The following is a 16090-nucleotide window of genomic DNA, read 5'->3' as shown; positions in this document are numbered from 1 at the left end:
GGGAAAGCCAGCAGCTCCTATCAATCCCACAGAGTCCGTTTAATTCTGGCCTCAGATATCTTCTATACCTCTCATCGATTTCAGCCGGGGCCACGTGTTTTAAAAGAGCAGAATTCAACCCCTAACCTTTATCATTTGAACTTCTAGTGGTTTCTTACACACGAGTATATAGTCCTCAACTTCTTTTTTCCTAGCATAAACGATCTCAGTTAAGACATCAAAAACTATTTGTGTACTTTACGTTCCCAGTGGCGCCTTTCAACTTAATGTATTGATTTCTTATTGATTTCCTCACACTTATGAATAGCGCACCAACAATTTGCTGTTTTCCAAACATCAAAAAGGATATTTCCATTCGACGATGCTGATGCATGCCCTCCGGATGGGATTTTTCAGTGTTAGACACAGTAGTGCCCGGGGAGGACGTGTAGCTGTGGTGGTACCCTGTTTTTTCTGTTTCCCGTACTGCTGCCGTTTCCTCTGTGTGGAGCTAGCTGTGGATATTGTTGCATTGCCAGCACTACCCATCAGTTTGGCTTGCCTGGCAGCATCGATCGCAGCTTGCCAGGACAGAGCTGCTCCTGGAGTAGGGACATGCTCTGGGGCTAGCCCTGCAGCTGCATTGGCATTCATGTTGGCATGAGCTGGACGGGGACTCCCATAGTTGGAACCTGTGAAAGGTAAAAAAAAAAAAAACAGACAGACATTTGTGAAGGCATTTTTTTAAAAAGCAGAAAAGAGAAATAGTGGTTTTAAAAGTCTTAAGTACCAGTAAAATCCAGAGCTAAGGTTAAGCATAGGGTATCCACTTAGTACCAGCTTGTTCCTCTAATTCAAACTCTTCATTTTAAAGTAATGCTGCTATGCAATCATTCGTCTTGCAAGTCTCCAAACGAGACTCAATGGACACTGAGCTGTTAGAGGTGCCTCTCCAGGGATTCACAGAAAAGAAGTTGTTCTTCTTTTCCCTTTATACTCACCTATTTTGCAAGCTGGATTGTTTGAAAGCTGAGAAGGTGAGGGTTTATCACCACTTCATCACACTGACACGCAGCACTATGCTCTCTAGCACATAACTAAGCATTATGTAGCATACCACCCAAATGGATATATGTATAAAGGTACATATACAAACACATGCAGCAAAGCACTCAAATGAGATCCTCAAGTTCTATCATAAAAGCCCTTATATTTATTTTCAAGATTACCTCAAGGTAAAATGAAGTTTTAACAACGAGCTTAATTCTCCCTGCAAACAGTACATACGTATAAGCCTAAGAACAACCTGAGCTGAAGGTACAGTGAAGCAGAAACTGGAACACAAGGGCAAGGTTCATGGCTTTTGTGCTCTATAGGATACTCTGCAGAGAGTTTCGGCCAACTGACAGATGTTTAGAAACTGGAACTCATTCCTTATCATGAGAAGCTGATTTTAAGATAGACAAACTATTGAAATCAATGGAGTAACACTTCAAAAGTGTGTATTAACAAGGATGCTAAGACCTAACAGTCCCAACTTTTGCACATCTTTTAGCCAAAACTGAGGGATTACATGCTTCTGTCCAATCATAACAGAATATATATGTCAGGTGACACGTGACTGATATTTAGAAGGTCTTACCAGTACATAAAACGAAAGTTACCCTTTCAAGCTACTGCAATTGTTCGACTGTTTCAGTAAAGACAGCTAAGTCATCTGTGCTTCTTCAACGAGGCTTTTTTGGCAATTCCAATTAAAACTTCAATCACTTCAAAAATGAGTGAATTTTGAAACTTCAGAGCAGATTCCCTTACTCTTTGGAGTACACTTCAATTGAGATACATGAGAACTTGTGCAAGCTGAACTGAATTTTGCCATAGACACTTCACAGAAGGAAACATAAATCATAGTAGCAAAGTGCAACATGAAATCTACATAAAGTCACGACAGCAAACTTGAATCAGGAAGAACGTCTTGTTTAGATGTGTCTAATATACAAGACTTTTTTTTTTTTTGTGGACTTGCAAGTGTGCCTGTGGCCCATATGTTGAGATACAAGTGAAAGGAAGCTCAAACGATCTACAAATCCTATCCTTTCACAGGCTATGATACCAGAGTTCAGTCTCAAAACACCGTGCATTCAAGAGGTTGTGTTTCCTCTTACACCTGAGCAGCAGAGACTGTGCTTCATCAAAAGTTTACATGCAAGAGGCAGATAGTAGAAACCCAGTGAAGGAGTTAGATCACCTTTTATTTCGAAGTAAGCTCCAAGTCTACTACTGACCATGTCCCACATTAGATTAACGTAGAAGCATGGTGCTACTAAATAGATCAGATGTGCTCCTGCAGACTACTGGACAAAGCAAGCAGAAGACCATGTGACACACTGTTTTCCTTAAAATACAGGATGAAAGACATTCAAAACCAGGGAACTGGCAAACTGTTCTTGCCCAGAAATAATTACCCAAGATGCGTATTTCATAGCTGGATGCGCGGCGCCAAGATATCACAGCAAAGACTGCACTATAATTGAATTAAAGCAAATAGATTAAACACAATTCCATTGACACACAGAGTGCAACAGGATGTGCCTCTACCTAGACAGCAAGCAAGATTTTTAAATTCATCTCGCTGAATTGCAAGGAAGGACAAGATAGAGTCGGATGTTATTTTATGTCAAGCATTGCCATAAGATTTCCAGGCTGTTACAGTTTCACTGCAGAGCAGAAAAATCTAGAGCTTGTCTGTGCTTGCTGAAAAACCCCCTAGCTGCAAACCAGCCAAAGGAAGCGAGTGAGTAATATGGCTCTGATACGTGAAAGGGAAAGCTGAAAGAAACAAGAAACGGGAAATAGTTAATTCACATCCCTCAGATTTTGAAACTGAAAAAAAAAAAGCTTTCAGAATTGCACAGGCTAAGCAGATTTCCTCGATGAAGCAGGCAATCAACTGGCAGACAAACCTAGTTAGTTTTCTAAGACCAAGCAAATTGTGCACAGCACTGCTCATGGGATACAGATTTATTTTCAGACTAGTTCCAGATGCAGTTTTTCTCTTTAGCGTCTATTTGACCTCCCTAGCCTGAGGCATGCTGGAAAAAAAAAAATAAATGGAAAATTACTCTAATTATTCTCCAACTCCAGCTTTTCTTTAATACTGACCCATTAGGGTGTATAAGAAAGATGCGCGTGTTTTCCAGTAAAAGCCAACTTGCTGATCCATCGCCACCGTGTTCTTATCATGCTGACTAGACCATGTGGTCCTGAAAAATAAACAGCTGCTCCCTCTTAATGAAGACTTTTCTGCAATTTGGGAACGTGTCAAGCTTCTCCGTTATTACTGCTTATTAGTCAGGTTTCACATGAGGATTCGAGTCTGTGCATTTTGCCTTTGATGTGCCAGCAAAGTTAAAGACACAACTTGTGATGATTTTGTTGCTTTTACTCCTACCACGATCACCAGTCCCATAATAAAGTGCTTTGTCTCAAATTAATTTCAAAAGATGAGTCAGTACTGACAGATTTGTATTAATAAATATCACGAATATTGATCACTGATAAAGATTTGCCTGTTTTATGAAGCTCAGAGACTGCGGGCTCTGTCTGTACTAAATAACTAACTACAGGCAGTCTCGAGAAATAGCTCAAACTAAAGAGTGAAGCTCACACAGCTTCACAGAAAGTACATTTAAGAACTGAGAGAAGTGTTTTCAAAGACAGCATAGCCAAACTTTCAGGAAGAATGAAATTCTACCTTGCAATCTAAACACTTAATTCCTAGGAAGCAAGCACAACACAATTCGTATGGAACTTGTGAGGCACCGTGCTAAATTTCACCTATAGCACTCATTTCTTCCCCACCACAAAACTTTGCTGTAACCTGAGAGCCAGAGTTAACTGGATTTGCTATTTTCCTTTGGCAATGCAGCAGTTAAAACACTTCACTCGATTTCCCCACTATGAATTTAGTTTCGTGACACCTAAATCACTTTAATCGTATTTGTTTATCTTGTAGCAAGCTGGAAGTTGACTGGAAGTGGGAAATGGAAATTGAGCCCCCACCCAAATGCAATAACTCACTAAGCACCGTGATCCACAGCATCATCACCCTGCTAATCCCCACCACCCTTCAGCAAGAATTTGTACTGTTGACAGTGCCCAGCTGGTGCACAAAACTCTTCTCTCTCCAGTAGTTCTGTGCCACGGATCATGAGTTTAAGCATTCGAATAGTAATTAAACATAAAAGTCCATATAAACGAACACATTTGACTATAAAGTCTTTGGGAGAGGCTTTCAGTTCTACAAAAATGCAAAGTTGCAGAACTATTTCAAATGCAGACACAACAGAACTCCAGGTCTCAAAAATCAGAGTTAAGTTTAACCCTAAAAACTAACAGGTTGCCATACGACAGGAAAAGAACCATATTGCACAAAATACCTGATGTTATAAGCTTAGAACTAAATCACCAAAACAGTCATCAAAATTGCTACTGTAATGACCATTAATTCCTTCATAAGTGTTATTTGCATTCTAATAACATCCATCACGCCTCCTATCAACTATCTCAAAAGCATCATTAAAAAAACCCACAAAACAAAAAACACCTGAGCAGTCACCGCTCTATATGAGAAGCAGGGCAAGTTAATGACACAATGGAATTGCAACTTTTGAGTTTCTTGACTTCATCTACTTAGCCACGTATTTATTTGAGAGGAATTTGTGCTTAGATTAATTATTTAAATGAAAATAGAGCTAGGCCAATGTGGAGTGTCGCCATTCTTTTTTTCCATCACTTGAAAAATATCAGAATCCTAAAAATTCAAGCCTTGAAACTGTGCTGCACAATCGATTTTTTCCTCAAAGCAGAGGAGAGATTGGTACAGCAAAAGACAAAATTGGTTAAATTGTAACATCTCAACTGAACACTGAAAGAAAGCAAACAGAAAGTAGGAAACTGGCTACTAAGGTCATGTGTAAGACCAATTCAGGCACAGAGCAAAAAAGTTATAAAAGACTGAAGTGAGAGGAGCCTACCAAGAAACCTGAAGAATAACACACATACAAAAAAAAGTCAGTGTATGGGATCATCTGTTAATAAGAGGAAGAACGTGGACAACATGGATCCATTAACCAATGGAAAAAGGAGATCATTTGACAGATGAGGTTGATAAGGTTTAAGTGTTACATGACCTTTTTGCACCAATTTTTACTAAAGAAAAATCCATCAAGAGCAGATGACTAGCACAGTTAATCCCCAAACCAAAACAGGTATAATTTCCAACTGTAAAAGGGAAACAAGTTAGAAAGGACTTAGATAACCTCCACAATTTCAGCTACTTAGGTATCACACCCTAGAATATTTTGGAACATTTAAAGATCTTTCTGAAATCATCTCAAAGCTATTAGCTGCTGGTTTGAACTCATGGAAGACAGCAGAGATCTCAGAGGACTGAGAAGGTGAATGGAATCCCCGGCTAAAACAGTGGAGAGGGGAGAAATCTAAATCCAGTTGAACTTCAGCCTCCAGAAAAAACATCTGGAATAAGTAAAAAAAAAAAAAAAAACAAGCGCTAGCAAGTACTTGGAGGACAAGGAACAGACACGGATCTGTCACGAACACGTGATGTCAAAGAAAACTAATTCCTTTGGGAACTGGGTAACAGAATTCACAGGCAAGCTGGAAGCAGTAGGTGCCATGTCTCCTGACTTTATTAATAGTTCTGTGAGGTCTTGTTGACCATTTCCCAAAGATGCTAGGGACACATGAGCAGGGAAAAAACTGCTATAACATGAGTACGAAACCAGTGGATGCCTGAGGGCAGTTATCATTGGTACACAGTCTGAACTGGAGGATGTGTTGCATTGAGATACTGAAGTGCCTACACTGGATTCAAATCTCTTCAATATTTTCCTTGATGGTCTGAATGATGAAATGGTGAATGGTTATGAAACAAGCAGGTAACTATGAAGCTGTGAGGTAAAGCAAATACACTGAAGGACAGGATTTACATTCCAAATAAGCTTCATTAATTGGAGGAAAAGCCTTAAAAATAGAATGGAGTTCAGCAGGGAGAAATGCAACGCATTTAAGCAAAATGAATCATCCGCCCAAATTATTTTCAGAAAAGCCTTGGGGGTTATACTGGATCCCCGACAGAGGTTGATATTGTCATCACTGCCTTCTTCCCACAAAATGCAATCATCGCAATGTAGTATATAAACAGGGATAAATGCTGCACCACTGTAAGTAGGGCAAAATCTGCAGGGCTTCAGCTGGAATACAGTGGGCAGTTCCAGGTTCCATACTTCAGGAAATCTGTGGCTCCGTTCAGACTGCCCAGAAGAGAACAAAGGAGACCAACCAAAGGCCTAGAAAACACAAGCTATGAGGCAAAGTGACAGAAATGGGAATGCCAGGACTAGGACTGCTGCTCCTGAGGATGTGAGGGTATAACAGAATCACAGAATGGTTCGGGTTGGAAGGGATCTCAAAGATCATCCAGTTCCAACCCCCCTGCCATGGACAAGGAAACCCTCCACTACACCAGGTTGCCCAAAGTCCCATCCAACCTGGCCTTGAACACTTCCAGGGATGGGGCAGCCACAACTTCTCTGGGCAACCTGTGCCAGTGCCTCACCACCCTCAGAGGGAAGAATTTCTTCCTTATATCCAATCTAAATCTCCCCTCTTTCAGTTTATATCCATTGCCCCTTGTCCTATCACTATACATCCTTGTAAAAAGCCCCTCTCCAGCTTTCCTGTAGGCCCTTTAAGTACTGGAAGGCTGCTGTAAGATCACCCCAGAGCCTTCTCTTCTCCAGGCTGAACAGCCCCAACTCTCTCAGCCTGTCTCCATAGCAGAGGTGCTCCAGCCCTCGGATCATCTTCATAATAACAGCCATTAAGTGTGTGTGTATACGTATATGTTTATATATATATATATACACATATATTTTATGTATATGCTTTTGATATATTTATAGATGTGTGAGTATTATTTCAAATAACAGAAAGGGAGTATCCACCATCACACTCACAACGAATAAGCAGAAGCAACGGCTTTTGCAGTCACAAAAATTCCGAGTGTACCTTAGGAAAACCCTTTTAACCGTAGCGGCAACGAAGAACACTGTCGTGGTTTTGTAATAAAAGGACCTGAGGGTCGAGACAAGAACCGAGAGGGAGCACCCACCAACCATGGTCCCGGGCAAAACATGACTCAGGCTTTTTTCTTAAAACAAAACAATTTATTAACAGTTACTTAACAAGAAACAAAAGGGAATGTAACCGGATACTTGAGAGGAGAAAGAGAAAACAAGGCCAGATCTTAAACACAACAACCTCCCCACCCCCCTTTCCTTTCGTTCCTGGCTCTACCCCCGCCAGCAGCACAGGGGGACAGGGAATGGGGGAGTGCAGGTCAGTTTCTCCATGATGCCGCTCCTTTCTCAAAGGAGAAGGAGTCCTTACAGCATTTTTCCCTTGATTCAGTGGATCCCCTACTCACGAGGAAAAAAATCCCCACACTTTTCCAGCCTAAGTCCTGCCCGCAGGATTGCAATCCTTCCCCATGGATTGTACCAGTTCGGGCTTTACCAGTCTCGGCCTCTTATGGTCGGCGTGGGCCGTCCCACGGACTCCAGATGCCTCCACGACCTCGTCGTGCATCCCATGTGCCCATTATTAACAGTACCTCGTCGTGCATCCCCTGCTCCACAACCTCTCCTGGGCTCAGGCATCTCCTCCCCGACGTGGGCTTCTCCACGGGCCGCGAGTGGGTCTCTGCTCCGCCGAGCACACCCTGGCTGCAGGGGGCTGCCCGCCATCTTCACACCGATTGCAAGGGAAACCTCAGCTCCAGCACCCCTCCTCCTGCTCCATCTTGACTGACCTGGTCGTTGAGGTTGTTTTCTCTTAGATCTTAATCCTCTCTGGGGGAGCTCGGCCCGGCGGGCACCCCGGGAGCGGGGCGCTTCCCGAGCCCCCCATGCGGCTCCCCCGGGCCGGGGCCAGGGAGCGAGGGCAGCGCCCTCCTCCCCTCTCCTAGCTCCTGGGCCAAAAGACCTTTTCCCGTCCCTTTGTCCCAACTTAAATAGGGCCATTCACAGAGGCGCCGATTTGGCTCAACCCCCCGGGGGGGATGGGACTCAGATCTGGTGGCACAGGGAGCAAATCCCCTCCCCTGCCACCAGAACCGCCCCCCCCCCCCCCATCGAACGATCACAAACACCTATGGGCTTCCTGGAGCGGTGGCAGTGCCTCCCACACTCCAGGTCTTTCAGACCAGGCCAGAAAAAAAAAAAAAAAAAAAAATTCTCCGTAAGGACATACATGAGGCAAGATTTATAGTGAGTAGTTTCTTAGTCTAAAGCAAGTCTGACTTGAAGGAAGGTCTTTGCCCAGAAAGCTCATGTATTTCTTCCATCATTTAATCTACCCAAAGAGACCTCTCTGAGCCAACCCTGCCACAGGGTGAGGCCTCTCACTCCCGTTGACCTGGAATTCTCTTTGGTTTGGAAACCTCATGCTGCAAACAAATTTTTCTAAACGTCTAAAAATTCTTTCTGTATCTCAGGACAATAACAATTAGCCATACACAAAGTTTAAAATCTTGACTTGAAATAAACCCACTTATTTAGAATCATAGAATGGTTTGGGTTGGAAGGGACCTTAAAGATCATCCAGTTCCAACCCCCCTGCCATGGGCAGGGACATCCTCCACTACACCAGGTTGCTCAAAGCCTCATCCAACCTGGCCTTGAACACTTCCAGGGATGGGGCAGCCACAGCTTGTCTGGGCAACCTGTTCCACTGCCTCACCACTCTCAGAGTGAAAAATTTCTTTCTTATATCTAACCTAAATCTGCCCTCTTTCAGTTTAAAGAGATTTGTATGAGAACAGTCTTCTCCAGAAATCTTTAGTAAGTTTTCAGCTGACATCCCTGGAAATTTCTCCTGGCAAATGCAGAGCTGCACACGCACAAAACTCACTTTCTTTAAAGTATGATTTGGATATTTTTTTCCTTCTTCGTCTTTTTTAAAAAATAGTTGACAAGACATTAATTCTGATTAAGTGACTTGAGTTGTTTCCAAAAAGAAGATTTTTCTGGAGGTAATTTGTAAGTAGAGATAGGAGTGATAATGAAAGCTGGATTGCAACCTGAACTATGTTTTTTTCTATAATAAAATTTATAATATACATATGCACTTTTAAACATCATGTCACATTAAAATTCAGTGTGTAGTTGTTAGCCCAGATAAGAGGGTTAAAGAATTTTTCCTGTAAATTGTTTTGGGGCTTCAGAACACACACATAAAAGATATATGACTTAAGACAGTTCATTTGCTGTAGTTGAGACTAAACATTTTTTAAAATCTAAACAAAATCTTATTCAAGAACCATACTGCTTTTGCAACTGGATCTTTGTTTCCCTGTATCCCCCTCGCTTCTCCCAGAGGTTTTCCTGCTGCATGCCATTAACATAAGAAGATGCAACGAGCTTCTAGCAGTGTGAAAAAAAAAAAGTTTCTTTTCAACAAAGAGAGCAAGTACACAAGCTCGACTCACTTCAAGTATTGAATGCCTCCAAGTTAAATACTTATGCTCCAAAATTAAGTTTTAAATAAAAGACATGATCCTGTATTTCTAGTAAAAGCAAATTATATTCTTCTTTACTGACACATTTGATTTTTTACAGCTCGTTCTACACTAACACAAATGACAGAATCCCCTCCTCTCACCCCTTCTAATTAGCAGGTGATAACAACTTATCATCTAAGATTTCCTCACTCAAGTGTTCCTTCTTTTACTTCTCTAGTTGTCTCTTTCCATTCTGAAACAAAACAAAAAGCAATGGTCTGTTCTACTTCCTTCACCAGAGTGGCATCTTGTCAAATCTTGCTTGGAAGAATCTAGGAAGCTACAAGTCTGAAAATCCTCAGCAGTCACAAAAGTCCATCTAACTTCTGATTTTCTTTAACTATGGATTCAAGAGAACTAGACTAGGAGGTAAGGTCTCTTTTCCAGAGGGGAGGAAGAGGGGAAAAAAGCACGAGCCTACGAAATGTTAAAGGTCTAATATGAAAAGTTTGATAATTAATGTAGATACCAGGAGACCCAGAGTAATCCATAATACAACTCAGCTGGACCACAAATTCTATTAGGAGACAACTTTATTAGTCTGAGGGGTGGAAGGGGCAGTAAGGGGCCGATTTCCTTTCAAGCATTTCCATTTCCTTGTGGTTTTCACGCTACAAGGAAACGCAAAGAAACCCACAAAGAATCCTTTTTGGTTTTTTGAGACATGTTTCTGCTGGCACCTAGATCAAGCTCTCAGAAATCAAGCCAGGGAACATTTTCCTTTCCTTCAACCACAGCTCACCGAAACATTCGTAAAACTCAAAAACAGCAGTGGAGGACTGGTGACATGAAGACCCTTTTTTACTAAAACTGGTATTTGTATTCACCTCAGAAAAGCCTGGGAGAGCCCAGTTCGCCTTGTATTTGAAGGAATGGCTAGCAAGAGCTTGGATGTAAAACCATAGTTCTGCTGTGATAACACCATCTCCCACAGAACACAAAGGCATTTCCAACACCACATGGCATATAAACTAAAACTCAGATTCCTCATTTGAGGCAGTTTCAGACACACATCCCATGGTACAGTGCATTAATACATCTTTTTAAAGTGTTTTAGGGTACCTATGAGTACAAAATCTCTGCAGTAACGTCTATGCACATCATGGTGAGTTTCTTGGAAGAACAACGTGCTTCTTGGACAAACTCCACGTACAGATCCTCGAAGAGAGACACCAAGTTTTCTTGCTTAAATGTATCTCTTTGCACTATTCATCTAAATTAATGTTACCACCATTAAGGATACTGGGATCAAGCACATCTTTGGTAAAACTTCCTTGACTTTGGATTCTTCTGACAAACTTGTCGACCTAACTGCTCATCGTTTTCTTATTCGTGAATGATTACTCTTCATCTAGTGAGTCATCTAAACAAAACTTCTTTACAGAAATGAAGCTCTTACAGGTTCAAAATAATCTTTACTGTATTAAATGGTTTCCATATCCTTCATCTGAGCATGCAGAGTGGGATAGAAACCAATACACAAACCTGTTCGTGTGATTTGCCTCACCCGACCCAAACCATTTTAGAAAAAGGATCTTGTTTAACCTCCCTCTATAGTCAGTGCAGAGGATCATTTCTTCCATTCCTAAGACAGATATTTGAAATACAAATGAAAACAGCTTCGGGAAGTGCCAGTCTCTCTTCAGATTGTACAGAAGTAATCTAAAACCCAAGTTTAATTGCACATCAAGTATTAGTGGATTAAATGAGATGAAATGACTCCCACTTACGTGTGGAGAGTACATGCATGCACATGTGTTTGTGCACAACGTACAGAGCAACTCTGCAGCTGCTTCTGGCCCAAAGCATGTGACAAAATTTTGAAAATATGTATAAATGTATGATATCTAAATAATTCAAAGCTTGCAACTTCAATGATTCTTCACCCTAGAAAAATCAATCACAGCTCTTTCACAACTCATAGTATTCTCAGTCCAAAAATAGCAGCCTGTTCTCAGTTATATCAGGTAGATGATGGCTAAAAAGCACAAAGAGATCTCTAGATAGGTCTGCATCTGAGTTACAGGCAATATGGATTTCAGTAAAGACAGATACACACCCAAACCAACAAAGCAAACCAACAACAAAAAACCTGTTAGCATCCAGATCTAGATGGAGATCAGCCCTGATAAACAACACACAATGCAAGTTTTTACAGGCTGAGGTTTTTTTGCTTCCTCTTGCTGTTTATGGGGTCAGTGTTCAGCTCACAACTCCAGAAAGCAGCCAGAGTTTGTTGGAAAGGGCTTAGCAAGTGTATATCTAACGTTCCTACAAAAGCCATAAGTACTCCCTCCCAGTGGCGATATCCACGTTAGGAAGCCATTAATCATAGAATCATCTGGTTGGAAGAGACCCTCAAGATCATCGAGTCCAACCATTCACCCTGCACTGTCAGGGTCCCTAAACCATGTTGCTCAACACCAAATCCACACGGTTTTTAAACACCTCCAGGGATGGGGACTCCACCACCTCCCTGGGCAGCCTGTTCCAATACTTCACAACCCTCTCTGGAAATAAATTTTTCCTGATATCTAACCTAAATTTCCCCTGGCACAACTTGAGGCCATTCCCTCTTGTCCTGTCCCCATTATCATACAATAACTCAGGTTAAAGGCATCTCTGAAGGCCATCTGGTCCACACCCCTCCTCCTTTTTAGCCCCCTCCTTCAAAGTGGCCGAATTTCATCTTCTCCTTTAGCTATCCAGCACCCTGCTTTGCACCATCACTACTACCTCTGAGTTGGGGTCACAGTAGGCACCCAAATCAAAGGTTCATTCAGATATTGGGCATATCACTTGAGAGGTACCTACTACATTATACTTTGGGAAAACCAGACATCTGTAAATTACATCATTAGCACCCACACAAAACAGAGTCACTTAGAACCTCTTTGTTGCTTTTCAGAAAGGCAAAACTTAGAATTTATTTTAAACCACGTTTACCTAATTTTAGATTATGCCTGCAATATCCTAATAAATTAAAGATACACTCCTTTCTTGAAATGCAGGCAGTTTCAAAGGAAAAGGTATAAAAAGATGTTTCAAGTGTCAAAACTGGCTTTGATTTCAGCTATAAACCTTAGTGTTCTAAAACCCACATTTTTCTATTTTTATACTGTGGTTTTTTTCCATGCTACTTGAAGGCCACTTTAGAAAAAGTAAATCAAGAGGAAAGTTTTGAAACAGACTTTATAAAAAGTCGTACCAAATCCTAAGAATTAAGCAAGTGAAACTAGCTAAGTTCAGGTTTCTCATTAATTTTATCTTATTTTGGAATAATTTTAGACAAAATGAAAGTATTAAATCAGGATGCTTCTTTGTAACTTGGCACCGTTAAGGTGCTAAAAAGAGATCATGCAAAAAATGGCAAAATTTGAACTAAGGGAAGGAAAAGAAATATGCTGCCTCAGTCCTATCCTATTTCCTTTCATCCACAGAATGTCAAGAGGATGCTCCATATGCAACATGCTCTGCAAAGCAAGAAAAAGGAAGCCCTTGCAAAGCTCCATGAAAACAAACCCACAGAAAATTACCAACCACATGAATATAAACCATGCTATACAACAAAGGAAAACAGTGTCTTGTTTCAAATTCAGGATGATATTAAAAGGCAATTTGAAAAAAAAAAAAATCCATACTATTACTCAAACTAGATGTTTGTGATCTAGAGGCGTTGCAACGTTAACAGATTGAGAGTCGTATTTTTATAGTCACTTTGCATAGAAGAAAATAATTTTGCTGAGTTGTTTGGTATCTAAAGTAGCATGTTCCATCTCTGACATGCAGACTTTTCTCTAATATAATCTTTCATTTACTGGTGTCCTCTTGGAGAAAGTTCCAAGTCTGAATATTAAGCCTGTGCTATATCCAGATGCAAAAACAAGCACTCGACCAGCTCTGCTGGTTAAGAGCATTTCCAAACGAAGGCATTAAATCAGAAGATAATAAAAGGTGGGAAAAATTATCAAGAGACAATCTTTGTATGCACCTGTATGAGAAAAAAAAAGCACCTGGCTTCCATCTTAGGTTGAACACTGTAACACGTAACCCTGAAGTAGTTCTTATGTCTCTGGTTGTCCATACAAACATTGTTAACCAGCTTCTCGGTGACCTTTGCTGCAGTAGATGCAGACAAATGTTTGAGACAGTTTTTATAGATTCTTTCCAAAAATAAAAAAAAAAAATCCTGCTTATATAAAAGCAGATTCATTGATCATCACTGAATTTACACGTACCAGGGCAGAGGAAGCAAGAACAGATGCACACCAGGTTTGTAGAGCACTTGCTCTACAATAAACAGGCAATATTTACGTGCTGCCATTGAGCTGGTGCTCCCGCTCCGTCTTTCTGACAATTTCCACATCACACGAAAGGTTTTTGTGCTCCTTTCCCAGGGCACCCTGCACTTTTTAGGATCAGCAACACAAAAGAGGCCAAGAAATTTCCCACAAAACCACTTACTCTGATAGAATCTCTTGACCAGTGTTCAGATGCTACATTTCTGCTGCTCATTAGGAAAAAAAAAAACAACCCAACACCAAAACCACACAAAAACCATCCCTGTTTGGAGGCAGAGTGTGCACGCAGGTGAGCTCCTTTTTCCTGACTGAGCTGCTGGGTCTCAAAAGCTGGGTTTATGGGAAGGGTTCTGGGAGCAGGAGAGGGGATTCACCCCCTGTAACTTCCCAGGCTCCAAAACTGCTCGGACCCGCGGGGAAGGGCAGCGGCCCCCGCAGCCGTGGCAGACTCGGTGGAGTGAACTCAGATGTCCAATAAGGTACATATTGGTGACAACGAGGAGGCCCAACCAGTGGAAAACTTAAGCGTGAAATGTGAGGGGTCACTTCTGCAATATTCCTCCACGTCAAGGCTGGAGATTTTTCTAACGTCCCTGTTTGTGCACTAAGAGAAGGATTCAGAAACTGCTGGGTGAGATTCTTCAGCTTGGCAGATGCCCTCAGAAATCTGTTATCCACACACTGCCCAAGGACAGCAGGAAACACAAAGCTATTGTGATGATATTTAAAATACATCAGTTGGAAATTTCTCTGTCAAATGCAACATATTGAGGTTCATAGTGGGATAAACGCAACATTTTCACACATAGACTAGGGATCCCCATTGTTGTCCTTATTTGGAGTTATTTGCAGCACAATGGCTTCATCAGAAAAGTAGTATTACAAAACCAGTTATGTTATTTTAAGTAAATTACTCCCACTTAAAACTACACATTTCCTGAAACATTCTCTTGTCTCAAGTTTTGAGTCACTGTATCATTAGCAGGCAGAGACAGTAAAAGAGCATTCAAAAGCAAATGGTGGAACGACGACAGAAAGCATCGCGGTTAACCCTCTGCAAAATGACGGAAGAGCTTCCCATAGAGAAATAGCGTATGCTTGTGATTTCTAGAGAAAGTTTAAACTACATTTAAAAAAAAAAAAAAGATATTTTCATCAAAAATTCCCTTTAGTTCCCAATTTCAAAAATCAATTTTCAATTTTGAGTTCAAAAAGTTCCATTCTTTTTTTCAGCGCTTCACAAGAAGGGTAAGTATCACTTTCAACTGCTCTACCCCATGGCAGATGACAATGTCTGTGAGGAGAATTTCTTGCTGATGCTTTTCAAGAAGCTCTCGTAGCTGCTGCACATACCGTAGCTGCCGCAGCACAGCCTTTCCTCCAGGGCACGGCAGGTGTTCAGCCACTACACAGCTTATGCAAAGGGCAGCATGATGGAGTCAAGGCTATAAGTTCTGTGGAAAGAGGTTCTGAAGACGTAATAGTATGATAGAATCATCATAGAATCACAGAACAGTTGGGGTTGGACGGGACCTCAAAGATCATCCAGTTCCAACCCCCCTGCCATGGGCAGGGACACCCTCCACTACACCAGGTTGCCCAAAGCCTCATCCAACCTAGCCTTGAACACTTCCAGGGATGGGGCAAGCCACAGCTTCTCTGGGCAACCTGTTCCAGTGCCTCACCACCCTCAGAGGGAAGAATTTCTTCCTCATATCTAATCTAAATCTCTCCTCTTTCAGTTTAAAGCCATTGCCCCTTGTCCTGTCACTACACGCCCTTGTAAAAAGCCCCTCTTCAGCTTTCCTGTAGCCCCTTTAGGTACTGGAGGGCTGCAACAAGATCATGCCGGAGCCTTCTCTTCTCCAGGCTGAACAGCCCCAACTCTCTCAGCCTGTCTCCATAGCAGAGGTGCTCCAGCCCTCAGATCATCCTCGTGGCCCTCCTCTGGACCTGCTCCAGCAGCTCCATGTCCTTCTTGTGTTGCATAAAGACTTCCTGTCCCTGCTTGTGGCAGTGAGAGGCAGAAATTTTGAAGTGTTCTTTGAGATAATATAGTATCATAAAGATATAAAGAAAACGTGCATGCCACCCTTTATTTAGGATGATAAAAACTTGCCCTGTAAGATGGGTTAACCTTTTCTCCTGATGGCACCAGAATGAAGTA

General features: G+C 41.7%; 1 protein-coding gene across 2 annotated transcripts in view; it reads right to left on the bottom strand.

Moving 5' to 3' along the window:
- Positions 1 to 16090, bottom strand: part of CACNA1C (calcium voltage-gated channel subunit alpha1 C) — a 493329-nt gene that overhangs the window by 409257 nt on the left and 67982 nt on the right. For both annotated transcript variants that reach the window (XM_086610632.1, XM_086610633.1), the window contains exon 2: positions 348 to 671. In XM_086610632.1, the coding sequence (XP_086466758.1) occupies positions 348 to 671 (324 nt within the window). The remainder of the gene's footprint in view (positions 1 to 347; positions 672 to 16090) is intronic.

The sequence above is a fragment of the Tauraco erythrolophus genome, chromosome 4 (genome assembly GCF_009769465.1).
Source record: "Tauraco erythrolophus isolate bTauEry1 chromosome 4, bTauEry1.pri, whole genome shotgun sequence".
In the NCBI taxonomy this organism is placed as follows: domain Eukaryota; kingdom Metazoa; phylum Chordata; class Aves; order Musophagiformes; family Musophagidae; genus Tauraco; species Tauraco erythrolophus.
The sequence above is the reverse complement of the archived record's forward strand: the minus strand, read 5'-3'. Positions and strand labels throughout refer to the sequence as shown.